This window comes from Trichoderma evansii (assembly GCF_050947405.1).
Source record: "Trichoderma evansii strain SZMC 28006 chromosome Unknown GGI43scaffold_4, whole genome shotgun sequence".
Classification (NCBI taxonomy): domain Eukaryota; kingdom Fungi; phylum Ascomycota; class Sordariomycetes; order Hypocreales; family Hypocreaceae; genus Trichoderma; species Trichoderma evansii.
The window spans coordinates 1,834,889-1,847,539 of record NW_028145202.1 but is presented as its reverse complement, the minus strand read 5'-3'; the positions used below and the strand labels follow the sequence as shown (position 1 = coordinate 1,847,539).

Genomic DNA, 12,651 nt, shown 5'->3' with positions numbered 1-12,651 from the left:
AACCCGAAATAAGTGAAAAAGTAGAGAGTTGCATCTCTATACTAATTTAATACTATATCATGGGCGCATATATAAATTATCAAATGGCCATCCCACCATCCCAATGCTCAGTTTCCTCCCCTCTTCAATTTCTTTGGCTTGAGCCTTTAATTCATCCACATCCCAGTTACACCACACAAATCTGTTCCTGAGGAACCGTGCTTCGGGGCTCGCAAGCCAAAGATTGAAGCTCGCCGGAAGAGAAACTAAATAAAAACGGTAAGCTTCCATTGTGATGTCTAACCTTGGTAGCATTTCACTTACCATCGTCAGTCTTGATATCCTTGAAGCTCGCGGCACCTCCTATGCGTAGATTCATCTCAGTGAGTACCACACCAGGCTGAGTATGAAAAATGCTCAAATTTGGGTTCGAAACGGCAATGGTATCCCAGAGCCGGAAGACAGCTAGTTTGGCGACGCTGTACGAGGAGAAAATATCGGTGAGACTTAGATGCGCAGCCCACGAGTTGATGATGACGGCGACTGCATCTGGCGCCGCGTGGCGAAGGAATGCCTTTGCAATCCATAGCGCACCGGAAACATTTTCTTGGATAGTCTCGAGGTAACTTTCGCCGTCCGCATCTGCCACGCCTTCCTTGGGCCCAACTGTAGCTGCGCTATGGATGAGAACGTTAATCTTTCCGTTGCCGGCGAATTGGGAGAATGCCGCATCCACGTCACTCTTCTTGGTGATGTCTGTGGATACAGTAATTACTTCGACACCAGGGAATTTGTCCTCGATAAAAGCCTTGTTGTCAAGAAGTGGCTGCGTACGACGGCCGAGCAGGGCGATTCTCGATGCACCCGCCTCAGCGAAGTAGCGGGCCGTCTCTCCGCCAATACCGGTGCCTCCTCCTGTGACTATCACAGATTTACCTTTGGCGGATAGCTCGGGGCGAGTTGGGAGTGTAGATGGCTGTGCTTTGTTGTGCCATCCTGTAGTCGGAGACGGAAAAGTGAGACCTTGGGTCATGATTGCAAGAGGTATAAATGATGATAATCTAGAAGAATGTTTAATGATGAATGATGAGAAATGCTTTTTTTTTTTAGAGATATACCTGACTTTATATATAGGCATTTCATTGTTAGAGTGGCTACAAGTTGATGACCAAGTGCTACAATTTTGTCAAAGCGATCGTGGTTGAAGCAAGGCCAGGGTAGTTTTACAAAATGCCCGTTACAATTTGTTCCGCCCGGCGGCTTGCTCTAAATTGAAATAGAGCAGACGGTGCGATTTATAAGCACTGTACATTCCCATTTTCTTTAGCAAAACTATTACATATGCCATGATCAGATATAAGTTATCTATATCGATCCATATGTACTCCGTAGCCATGTGTAGTAGACATCATAACTTATGAATTGCATATATCTGCAAATAGCACATTGCCTAAATGGGTAACTACCAGCTATGGAGGATGAACCCCTATTCCTCGGGTAAGTATGGAGCACATACGTCAACTAAGCGCCCTAGTGTCTTGTGCTATCAGGGGCACTATTTCTCCCAAAGGCATCCATCCATTACTAATGCTGAACCGCGACCATGTTATTATTCAGCACGGACATTTCAAAACGACAAAACGATTGCATTCCGCTCAACAGCCCCCAAGAATTGCTATAGCTCTCTTTTGAAGGTGATTGGGTGATATGGAATTCCTTTTGCGGTGCGGGCAATGTAATAAGCCCTTTAATAAGGGTGAGCAGCCATTTGTACTCGACTTTGTGTCACATACTAACGTTTCGGGGATATAGAGTCGACATTCAAGCGACATGGGTATTACTGCCGGTCTCGAGGAGTTGGCAATACCTCCCGGCGTCGATCATGTCTTTCTTGCGCGAAGAGTAAAGCAGGTTGCGACTCCAAGCAACCTAAGTGCTCAAGATGCATAGCCAAGGGTATTGAATGCCAATATCCAGCGAAGAAATCCAGAGCTCCAGTGTTAGAGGCTTCGCATAGTGAAGGCGTCTTTACTGAACGGCAAAAGGCGACAAGTTCATTGGTAGTGGATTTCTCTAGTCTCAATAGTGGTAATATCAGTCTCCACGATGCCTTGGTCATGCCGCAACTGGGCTTCGCAGACCTAGGAGGAGAGTATCTCCATTTGGATGGCCCTAATGAAGACCTTTTGAATCCCCAAGCCAATACCAACGATTCACACCTTTTATTGGAGCAGTCATCTTCAATTCATCGCTCTACGCTCCCGACAGATGCAAGGGCCCGAACAGAGCAGGGTTTGTTGCCTCTAACCTTTTCTATACCAACGGCACCGGGCGCTGTCCGATCAATGATCCGTCGACCAAGGACACAGACTGCAGCCCAGAGGGTTTCCAATCTAATTTCCCACACGCTAAAATCCTATCCGTTGATGCTGCTGCGCTCTAACACTCTTCCGCCTTTTATCCACCCAAGCATGATAACTTCTGATGACGAGAATATCCATATGGAGTCACTTACCAATTGCCTCAGTCTAATGCACATGATCAGCACCGGGATCCAGACAAGTCGAAAGCTGTTCTGGAAAAACGTACGGATGGAATGTGAACGTCTGTCAGAAGAGGTACATTGGATAGCCTAAGATTTTAAATACAAGGTTAATATGAGGCTAACGGGCAACCCTTTAGTACATAAAATTGAGCAAATATGAACTGCTCACTGCCATGCAGGCACTCCTCATCTACATACTTATACGAATAGATGAAGGGGCAACAGAGTATAATAACTTTGACAGTTTGTTGCTAAAAGCTGTGGCCGTAAGTCAAACTTTCACTTCTTCTGTTGTCTGACTCTAAGAATGGAACATAGGTGACAGCTCAACGATTCAATGGTTTTGACGATGCTTCGTTTCATACAGAGTGCGCGCATTGCAACAATGGACTGGAAATTGGTTGGGAAGAGTGGGTTTTTAGAGAATCAAGACGAAGGTTGGACATCTCTGTCCGCTCCATCATAGTAAACTTTCTATATTAATATGCTAACTGTACAAAGACTAGGAATAATATACCGAGTGGTGAATATGCTCGTTTATTTTGAGCCAATGGCCATGTGCGATCTACCCTCCGACCTCGTCCTAGCTCCACTACCGGCGAAGAAGCAGCTATGGGAAGCAGGCGATGAGTTTGTGTGGAAGGCCGCGGGGCAGGGGGAGACGGGAGCAAAAGCCGCCTTTGGATTGGCAACGCACGGCGGACTTGTCAGGTTGGACGACCGTGAGCTGTCTTGCAATGATGCTTGGTTACCGTATAAATGCTTGGAGACTAGGGGCCAGCCGAGGAGCGCTGCGAGCTGGGAGGAGTGGTGCTCGGGGATAGATGGATTTGGAGGGCTTGTGATGCTTGCTGCGTCCTTGATAGTGTAGTTTATATATCGGAGAAACCGCAAAGCCCACATATCCAACTCTTAGCCGATGTTGCCGTGGCACTTGAAGACGATACTGAGACTAAAGAAAGTATCGTGTTATATATTCATCGCTTGTTGAAGGACGCCTTCAGGAAGTGAATGCATACCCTCCTAATTTCGCATACATAAATCTGAAATCGATCTCCGGATTCGCTTGTAACATCTCCGCTGTCACTGATGCGGCGCGTAAATGACCAGATGCAGCTATAAAGTTCATCGTGTTAACCAACCAGAGGCGCAAATCAGGGTTCGCTGTTGCACTGCCAGCTATGAACATAGCCGGGAGGAGGATACCACATTTCAGAGTCTGGACGGGCGTGAAAGGGATGCAGTTGTTCGGATTGGCATTTGGGAGAAGGAACTGAGGTGCTGTGGCACAGACTTCCTCCGCATAGCGCTCCGTAAGAACACTTGACTCTGAGCGAATGCGGATAGCTTCTTCAGACTCGTCGCCTACCAAAGCCCTTTGGACGTAGGACTGGAGCTGGAGGTGCATTATTCGAACTGTGTTGCGTACTTGCGTTGTAAAGTGATCTCTATATACATCATAGTGATCGCCAAAGACGAAGGGCCGGTCCGGGTCCTCCTCCGAGACCATGACATGCCTAGGCTGCCATCTCTGTGATGAAGTCTCTTCAATTTCGCGATAGGCGTCCTCAAGTTCCCTGGCCTGAGCGAGAATTTCGCTTTTGGATAATTTTCCCTCAGCAACATCGATTCGGAAATTGATCATCTTACAATTCATATTTGAAAGCCTCCACTTGGCGTCATCTTTGTCGTGAAACATGTCAAGTCGCCGCCCCAGCTCCGCGATGCCTTCCGGTATCCGCTGGGATGCAATGTAGCAGCTGATAAGAAGAGTCGTGAAAAGTTTGTTTGCTAGTTTTCTACTGACTTCGCTTCTCGTCATATCATTATAGCCACGCGCCTTGATTAGTGCTAAAGCGCCGTTGAGGTGGGCTATCCAAGATTGCTCTGACATGAGGTCGCGGCCCATTATCTTTTCATAAAGATCGAGAAGTAGCACTGACTGCAGTGTGGAATCAGCACTAGCGAGTTCACGGCTAGATAGAGCCTTGTTGATCTGCCGCAGAGCGAGCATATAATTTTTTGTAGCTAGCCGCTGAAGCTCTGCTGAAGATGTTGGGTGATTATTGGCAAAGAAAGCCAGGCTGGCCGCATCTACGCTGACAGATAAGTGGTCTCCCGGTTTTGCTTTCTCATACAAAGAAGGCAGGATGTCATAACTGCTAGATAGGCCGTATACATAGTGAGCAAAGAAGTCATGACGAGCACGAACATTCCAAGCCGGCTGGGGCTGCGGAGAAAGACGGCCAGCATTATGCAATATCACATGGTTTAGAGCTCCAAGTTGCAGAGATACTGTCGTTGCTTTGGAAGCCAGCATCTTCCGCTGGACGCTACGCGTTTGGTCGCGGAAGATGAGATCATTTGTATCCCGATAGCCAAAGCATGAGATATTGGCCCGCAGACATTGGCCGCATCCATCCTTACGCAGGTCGCACTAATGTATCCCCATGCTTATGTTAGTCGGAGAGATCTGGTAAGGCTATACGGATATATAGCCACATAAAGTAAAAAAGTTGCGAAAAATTGGAGATGGTACCTTGAGCTTGCGTTTCCTGCATGGCAAGCAATCTTTGGAGGGTCCTCGATAAACCATGAGGGGAAAGCGAACCGATAGCCCCTTCAAGAGAATGACTAATTGCGTAAGTATCAGAATACATGTATCAAGGCGCTAAACGACTATTGCAGACGCTCCACGCAGTTGTCCTTGTTAAGAGAAGATGCTTCATTATTGCAGTTTCCAACTTCCGGGGCCTGTAGAGTCGTCGCTCTCGGAGCTAACGTTCGCGCCGGAGATGCGGCAAAGAAAACACCGGACTGATCTCCCATGTATGCGAGTCCGATGTATTGCTTCCCCCTTGAATGGCTAGACGTAAAGAGCGGGAACTAGGCTTATAGTGGCTAGCGTTCCGGAGTGTTAGATCTGCGGGTCTGTTTCCACTAAAAAATACAGGACAATGATACTTGATGTAGATGTTGAAGAAGATTCTAGGCAGAGAGAGATTCGAAATCATAAGATCAAGTGATTCTCTCTCTACTGACGCAACGTATGGCAACCTATAGTACATGCGGATTCAAGTCCGCAGACAGGCTAGTGTATTCTCCATTAATACTTGGGACCCTATAAACCTAGCGTTCCGGTATACAGGCAAGGGGAGACGTAATGCACCGGAGTGGCATACGCTGAATTTGATGCTTTGTCAAGTGACGGAGCATAATGGCATACAGAACGGAGAAGTCAAGTCCGGTATTCGCGAATTCTATAGATTAATCTCGATGATCGTGTTGAAGTATAAAAAGGGCACTCCTCCACGGCTTGGAAGTGGACTACAACTCGAACTCGTCCAAATCAACTTACAAACAAATATTTAACTCAATCTCAGACCCTAACTACTCAGCAAAAATGGTATTCCAGTATAAGCGCGTTCTACTCATCGGTGCCACTGCTGGCATCGGCGCAGCCATGGCAGACAAGCTCATTGAGGAAGGCGCCAAAGTCATCGCCGTTGGTCGTCGTCAGGAACGTCTCGACGCTTTTGTTGCCAAGCACGGCTCGGAGCGTGCCAGCGCTATCAGATACGATATTACTGACCGGGCTGGCCTCGATGCCTTTGTAAACAAGTAAGCCAAAATCCCATACAGTTGTTATATATATGCAAATGCTAAAATTAAGGCGAATTGCCACAGGGTTGTCGAAACATATCCTGACTTGGACTGCGTCTTCCTCAACTCGGGAACCCAGACCTCAAGCAGGCTTACTCGGCCAGCTGAGATCGATCTTGATGCTTTCCACCATGAATTTGAAGTCAACTATATTTCCACTGTGAATCTCACGATCAAGTTTCTGCCGCACCTTGAGAAGAAAGACTACCCCACCAGCTTGATCGTTACTGGATCACTTTTGTCCCTGGTCCCCGCATTTTTGATGCCAGCATACAGCGCATCCAAGGCCGCCCTCCGGGCCTTCTGGGACTCTCTCCGGAGACAGCACCAAGGCTTCTCAAAGATCAAATTTATCGAAATTCTGCCTCCAGCCGTGCAAAGTAAGCCCCCCTTTACACTCGCCACTCCCCTGTCCTCATTATCGCCACGGTGCAGCCAAGCTAACAATTTCTTCTTTACTTCACTCTAATCAGCTGAACTCCACGATTACATGGGCGTTGAGCGCGGCCGTGCCCTGGGCATGCCGCTCGCAGAGTTTACTGAACAAGCATATGCCGGGCTTGCCTCGGGCAAAGAGGAAATCATCGTCGGCAACCTTCACGGAGCTTCCCCGGAAGACGTTCAGATTTTCTTGGAAAAGAGAAAATTGATGTTTGATAACTTGTCCAATTTAATGGCCCTCCACTTCCAACCATAAGCACAAGCGAAGCTAAGGCCGAATCTGTAGACATAGAACAGAGGAGTGTTATTTAGATAGCTCTCTACCTACATAGTATGTACACTCAATACTAGCAAATGTATTATATGTATGCCTCCCATATTCTGATCAAGTGAAGTATTTAACTAGAATATCTCTTGTTCTTCTCGCTCGTCTTCTAATTCCACCAATAGTGAACGCCGTAAGCTTTTTGAGACAAAGATATCCTCCGAGAACTGTGGGGCTCTGGCGCGAGTGGAGTTCCGGCGGACAATAATTCAATCTCGGAGCTTATCACCAAACCTGCCATCTAGCTCGGACCACCGCCGTTATTAAGTGCTTCGTGATACAGATCTATCAATGATTAAAACGGCAATCATATTACACGATCTTTTGCCCGCTCTTGGCACTGTGAAATAGCGGGATGATGGTGCAAACCTTAAATGAGTCTCGTCGAAAGCGGAAATCTATTCGAAACCGCCCAGAAAGTTTGCGCGTCCCGCGCAGACACCGCCGACGTCACTTCAACGTAGCGAGGCCAAAAGGGCAGCAGAACGAACTTAACGTTTCGGGTGCCAAGACAATACTGATATTCTAGAATCTGGATGCTTTATCAAACGAATTTCAAAGTGCTTATTTTCATCGATCATTCTATCAAATCTCCGTACATAGAGCAGTCAAAGGAATGCTGTCGTTCATAGAGACAGAGACCCCTCCTACAAAGGTCTTCTTTCCCTCATTTCAGCTGCAAATATGCGCCGAGCTCTTTGCGCCAGAGTCAGGGTCACCGAATCGTAAGGGGGCAGCAGTCGTCATCAGTCATCCGATGACAGGAGTCAAAGAGCAGACATCAACAAAGTACGCCAAACTCATCTCCAAGGCTGGATTCTACGCCCTCGTCTTTGACGCTGGGTATCAGGGAGAAAGCAGTGGTGAGCCTCGGGGTCTGGAAGACCCCCACCAGCGAGTGGAGGATATCAAAGCGGCGGTCAGCTACTTGACGACTCTCAATGGCAGAGTGGACGCCCAAAGGGTCGGCCTCCTGGGCATCTGCGCCTCTGGGGGTTATGCTTCCTACGCTACGCAGTCAGACAGTCGCATCAAATGCCTCGCGACTGTGAGTGCAGCCTGCGTGGGCCGCATGACACGAAACGCCGGCGTTCATCCATATAAGAGAGAGAACCCTCAGGCTATTGCCACAGCCCTCGAGACTGCAGGCCAATGGCGCACCAATGCTGCCAAGAACCCAACATCGAAGCCTGAGGCGCCTGTCATGTTTGAGACAGACCCATCCAAGGTCGAACAGGAACCAGATTCCTTCTTCAGGGATGCGGCAGCCTACTATGGCACCGAGCGCGGCAAACACGCAAGGAGTACCCACAAAGTTCCTCCGCAGAGCTACGACCTGATGATCAGCTACGACTCATTCAACTTTCAGCACTTGATAGCGCCGAGACCTTTATTGATGGTTGTAGGATCAGAGGCGCAGACGCTGCATTACAGTCAGACAGCCATTGACGGGGCGAGGCAGCCAAAGGAGCTGTTTGTGATATCAGGGAAGAACCACTTCGATTTATACGACGATTTACGAGAGTCTGGACCAAAGGTGGTGGATTTTTTCATCAGTGGACTTGACTGAAAAGCGAAATAGATGGAGAGGGAGACAGCAGAGGGAAATGGCGTTACAATGCCGTGTTTGCTTGAAATTTGAAGTGAATAGTAATCACTGTTTTTGCTTCGGGTTGGGCTGGGCGAGTATGCAGTCACGGGAAGTGTTGAGTAATCGAGATGGAGCCGTGCCCATTTAGCATGTTTTCCGCCATACAGACTTAATAAAGAACAGCCACCTCTCGGATTTGTCACTGTGCCCGGTGGTTCATGAGTGAGGTTTTGGGAGCTGAACCCGTGGCGGAGGAAATATATCCTCGCGCACTGTAATATTTCCGATGATGACGGCTGTCATCACGACGTAAAGTGGCCTTAGATTCCACTCCAAAAGTAGATTATTCCTTCAATATTTCCACAAAACAAACGTATGACTCGTATTTAGCAATAGAAGAAACATGGTCGCATATTGCAGCGCAGAAGACGGCCGACGACACAACGCATGTAACGTGCTTGGAATCACGAAAGTGCCTTACCTTACATAGCCAAGAACGCCTCCATGCAGCCTAATGCCCGGCGAACGAGCCGTTAAGATCTGCGGCCATCCATAGCCCCAAACAGCCACTCAGAGGGCCTAATCTGGAATTATTTGTTTTGTCACAGTGACAGTCTGTTTTTCGTTTATCGTTTTCAGCTCGTCCACTCATGTCCAGAAAGGGGGGAGGTCCACCAGCCCAACTCAGTACGCTGGCCCAATTAAAAATGTAGTACATGTAGTATTAATGAACAGCTCTTTCTGGGATTTAGCCTTTTGCTTCTTTTCTCTTTTTGTTGCTCCTCTCCCGCAAATGCGTGCTATGATACCGTTTCACTTCTTACACTTCAGTTCTCACGTGTCGCAGGATTCATCGGCCTCGCATCACTCCGGAATACCGTCCGACGGCCTTAGTCAGCCCCGCCTACAGGGTTCCGATTCCGACCCCCATCACGACCAAACCTCCAAAAATCAATCGCTTCATCCATATCAGAACCGCCGTAGAATCTGACTCAGCAGATTCTCGACGGTCTTAAACGGTGCACATTCAGATGCCATCTCGTGCTTGAGAGCTGCTTTTTAGTCTGGCGGGCAGAAGCGTCCCTCCGCGGAGAAACTCCGAGAAGCTTGATCGCCTCGCCTAGGTCGCCTCGCCTAGATCGCCTCAGATCGAACCAGTCTCGTGTTTTTCACGCTGTTTTATTGGTGCTTGTTAGTTTGGGGTTTTAGCGACTTCTATCCGACGGTTTCTCATTTTCCTATCCTCTTTTGCCATCTTGTCTCCAGCTTATCTTATCTCACCTCTCACTGCTGGTACTCTGGAAGGCTGAATAATGGACGTGGACGACTCTTCGTCTGAAGCGTCAAGTCCATCCTCGCCGACAGATCAAGGCCGTGGCTTTGATGCCTTGATGCAGGCTCGTCAAGTAGAAACCATCGCCTATCATGCCTTGGTCAACGAAGGAGGTCGGCCGTCACATCCGCTGAGCCGCCTTCGGAGCATTATCTCTTCACCTGGCCAGTATCGCGACATTCTAGCATTCTGGCAAGACCAGTCAGATGAGTGGCAGGTTTTCAGCAAGCAACTGTCAAGATGGCAAATGTTTCGTGCACACCAGAGATCATCTAGGGAGCCGGAACGATTTCCCAGTTATGTCGAAGAGCTCAATGAACGACTTGAGCGTCACAACTTTGAGCTTCCTCATTCATTTGAGAAGTCTGCATCTGGATTCAGCAGGCAGTTGGACAGACAAGACAAGCTAGCAACATGGATCGAATACTTAAACTACGAGTTTACTAGGCATGACGAATATGACAAGTGGCTTGAGACTTGCCAGCCAGGCTATGATGCAGCACTGTCCCAGCTGCTTGAAGCACAGGTTTTGAGGCCATTTGAGAAGATAAGGACACCAACTACGGATATTTGCCGCCCAACTAGCATCGAGATTACCAGGAGAAGAGAAGAGCGCCGCAAGGCAGAAGAGAAATGTGAGAATGCAAAGAAGCAAATACAGTGGAGGAATGCCCTTGGCAACCCCCAATCGGAAGAGGAAGATCATCAGCTGGTGGAAGCCAGGGAACGACTAAGGTCTCTCCATAAACGCACCTATGTTATTGCTGATTTTGCCCGCAAAACACACGCCTATCGCTTCGCTTTGGATAGATCGGAGCGCCACGAGCTGCTTCTTCGCTGGGCCTTGGACCAGATTCCCATGATTGAGGAAGAGATTAGGCAATCAAGTACATCTAACCGAATGCAAGATGCCTCTCAGAGACGCAGCCTACCGACGAAGCCAGCGTTCCATCGATTTAAGCAGCTCCCGCCAGAAATTCGATATCGAATATGGGCTGAACTAATTCCCAAAAAACCGAGCGTACACTTTTTTGACGTCTTGAATCACCAGCGCAAGCGCCATTTAGCTACCTCTTGGTCGAGCGAAGAATTCCGCGTGCGTGCCACCACGACTCGCGACTCTGGCTATCGACCGGTATACACCCTTTTATCGACCTGTCGAGAATCACGACGCATTGCTCAAACGTACTACACACGCCAATGGCAAGATTTGACGTGCGCTGTCACCGGTTCAAGGATTAAAAACTGCACCCGCGCACCTGATTTTCGCACCTTTGACTGGATTCCCCCCGAGGACTTGATTGTCTTGTGCTTCCCCCCAATCCAAGTTACCAAGCTTCCTCCGGGAAATGCCTTTACTCTTTCGCCTGGAATGTCACAGCCTGCAAGACGAATTGGTGTATGTGTACCAACGGAAATTATGAGCATGCACAGCCTCCACCCCGACGAGGGCGAAGGCGAAGACGACGCTGCGCAATTATCGTTGATACCAGAATTCATCGACAAGCTTCATAGGCCTATCCACGCTGATCATAAGTGGGACGCTAAATATAGGGGAATTTGGAAGCTATATCTCATCATTGAGGGATGGTCTCCGAATCATCTGAGTATGCAAGTGACGGCGGGTATCGACACCAACAGGCCAGTAAACACATGGTCCAATAAACAGATCAGCTGGCATTCCCAAACAGCAAAGAAAGACGAGCGGAAAACACGGTGGAAAAATGTACTTGGATCCATAGACGATGGGTCGGCTTCCGATGAGAAGCACAATAACTGCAATAATAATACTAATAATGGCGACAATAAGCGTCGACTGTGGTGGCTAGGCTCGAACCGCCCGGCCCTCGCATCCCTAGACCCCGAAGATCTAGTTCAAAAGTCTCAAGCAAGAAGGCTGTGTGAATTCATGGATACTCTGGCAGCCGAATGCGATTTACAGCCATGGAATAAGGGCTTTGAGGGCGTTGAGGCCTTGGGCTGGCTTCAGCCTGCAGACATGGATGTCCTTGAATGTCACCCGTGGGATTTAGTGGAAGTCATGAAGAAACAGAATGAACGAGGTCATGTTATTAGGGGTGCCGGAGGCGCGCCTTCAAATTGATATGGAACAGATATCACTTTCTTTTGGAAAAGGAAATTTACAGACAGGCGGCCCTGATTTGGGAGCTGGAACTAGGTATTGGGATATGGATAGAATGTTTTCGCCCAAGTTGCAGTAGAGATACCCCCATGTATTCATTACGAACGGCGTTTGTCATTTTCATACAGTCATCTTAATTTTTCCACCTTTTCTGCTATAAAGGCGATGTGGCTACCAAGCAATTTACCTGGGTAGAAATTTTACGCCCATCTGTAACGTACAATTTATTCTTCTTATTTACTCTATTCAAAGCCAACGTCTGCTTATTCATCCCCCGAGACTATCCCATAGCACGACTCTAGCTTATCGAGTTGACTGCAGCTACCGAGCCGCCACAAAGTTATCGGCCGAGCGAATCAGTGCTATTGCAATGTCACGGGCAATGACTGGGCCAATCTAAGTGCATAATAGTCGTACACGCAAGCCCTAGTACGTAGGATCATGACCCAAGAAAACCGCAGTGGCTATCTTCCGCAGATGAAACTGGGGGGAATTTACCCCTGCTTACGCCGTAAGATACCTAAGACACTTTGGGGATCGGGTGACGGATCATAATCAGTCTGGAAGGGCATTTTCGTTTAGACATTCAGTAATCTTTTATAACAGCGTTAGTGCCGAGGTTCCGCGACTC

The 12,651-nt window shown here is 48.3% G+C and overlaps 6 protein-coding genes across 6 annotated transcripts; 4 read left to right on the top strand and 2 right to left on the bottom strand.

Annotated features, from left to right (window-relative positions):
• Positions 1 to 4: 4 nt before the first annotated feature.
• On the bottom strand, positions 5 to 1,012 carry GGI43DRAFT_432232 (uncharacterized protein; the record flags this gene model as incomplete). The annotated part of the gene is made up of 2 exons (XM_083209532.1): positions 5 to 245; positions 304 to 1,012. The coding sequence occupies 2 exons, from the start codon at positions 1,010 to 1,012 to the stop codon at positions 58 to 60; spliced, it is 897 nt and encodes a 298-aa protein (XP_083063587.1). The 3' UTR covers positions 5 to 57.
• A 514-nt stretch (positions 1,013 to 1,526) lies between these two features.
• GGI43DRAFT_298915 (Zn(II)2Cys6 transcription factor domain-containing protein) lies at positions 1,527 to 3,460 on the top strand. Its single transcript, XM_083201504.1, has 5 exons — positions 1,527 to 1,735; positions 1,792 to 2,597; positions 2,662 to 2,790; positions 2,843 to 2,961; positions 3,026 to 3,460. Exons 1-5 carry the CDS (start codon positions 1,687 to 1,689, stop codon positions 3,393 to 3,395), a joined length of 1,473 nt encoding a protein of 490 aa, XP_083063586.1. The 5' UTR covers positions 1,527 to 1,686; the 3' UTR covers positions 3,396 to 3,460.
• On the bottom strand, positions 3,416 to 5,355 carry GGI43DRAFT_298901 (Zn(II)2Cys6 transcription factor). The gene is made up of 3 exons (XM_083201503.1): positions 5,064 to 5,355; positions 3,544 to 4,961; positions 3,416 to 3,476 (listed from the first exon to the last, which is right to left on the bottom strand). Exons 1-3 carry the CDS (start codon positions 5,118 to 5,120, stop codon positions 3,437 to 3,439), a joined length of 1,515 nt encoding a protein of 504 aa, XP_083063585.1. The 5' UTR covers positions 5,121 to 5,355; the 3' UTR covers positions 3,416 to 3,436.
• Positions 5,318 to 7,005, top strand: GGI43DRAFT_398746 (uncharacterized protein). The gene is made up of 3 exons (XM_083205252.1): positions 5,318 to 6,145; positions 6,212 to 6,567; positions 6,661 to 7,005. The coding sequence occupies exons 1-3, from the start codon at positions 5,928 to 5,930 to the stop codon at positions 6,882 to 6,884; spliced, it is 798 nt and encodes a 265-aa protein (XP_083063584.1). The 5' UTR covers positions 5,318 to 5,927; the 3' UTR covers positions 6,885 to 7,005.
• Positions 7,006 to 7,395: 390 nt separating this feature from the next.
• GGI43DRAFT_298887 (alpha/beta hydrolase) lies at positions 7,396 to 8,920 on the top strand. The gene has a single exon (XM_083201502.1). The coding sequence runs from the start codon at positions 7,570 to 7,572 to the stop codon at positions 8,521 to 8,523; it is 954 nt and encodes a 317-aa protein (XP_083063583.1). The 5' UTR covers positions 7,396 to 7,569; the 3' UTR covers positions 8,524 to 8,920.
• A 1,015-nt stretch (positions 8,921 to 9,935) lies between these two features.
• Positions 9,936 to 11,981, top strand: GGI43DRAFT_421290 (2EXR domain-containing protein; the record flags this gene model as incomplete). Its single annotated transcript, XM_083207933.1, has 1 exon — positions 9,936 to 11,981. The coding sequence occupies one exon, from the start codon at positions 9,936 to 9,938 to the stop codon at positions 11,979 to 11,981; it is 2,046 nt and encodes a 681-aa protein (XP_083063582.1).
• Between the last annotated feature and the right edge of the window lie 670 nt (positions 11,982 to 12,651).

Coding starts and splice junctions, on each gene's coding strand:
- GGI43DRAFT_298915 (XM_083201504.1), top strand. CDS start 1,687: ATGGAATTCCTTTTGCGGTGCGGGCAATGTAATAAGCCCTTTAATAAG. Junction 1,736..1,791: donor TAATAAGCCCTTTAATAAGG/GTGAGCAGCCAT, acceptor TCGGGGATATAG/AGTCGACATTCAAGCGACAT. Junction 2,598..2,661: donor GTGAACGTCTGTCAGAAGAG/GTACATTGGATA, acceptor GCAACCCTTTAG/TACATAAAATTGAGCAAATA.
- GGI43DRAFT_298901 (XM_083201503.1), bottom strand. CDS start 5,120: ATGGTTTATCGAGGACCCTCCAAAGATTGCTTGCCATGCAGGAAACGC. Junction 4,962..5,063: donor GCAGGAAACGCAAGCTCAAG/GTACCATCTCCA, acceptor GGGATACATTAG/TGCGACCTGCGTAAGGATGG. Junction 3,477..3,543: donor ATGTATGCGAAATTAGGAGG/GTATGCATTCAC, acceptor TACTTTCTTTAG/TCTCAGTATCGTCTTCAAGT.
- GGI43DRAFT_398746 (XM_083205252.1), top strand. CDS start 5,928: ATGGTATTCCAGTATAAGCGCGTTCTACTCATCGGTGCCACTGCTGGC. Junction 6,146..6,211: donor CTCGATGCCTTTGTAAACAA/GTAAGCCAAAAT, acceptor GAATTGCCACAG/GGTTGTCGAAACATATCCTG. Junction 6,568..6,660: donor TCTGCCTCCAGCCGTGCAAA/GTAAGCCCCCCT, acceptor CACTCTAATCAG/CTGAACTCCACGATTACATG.
- GGI43DRAFT_298887 (XM_083201502.1), top strand. CDS start 7,570: ATGCTGTCGTTCATAGAGACAGAGACCCCTCCTACAAAGGTCTTCTTT.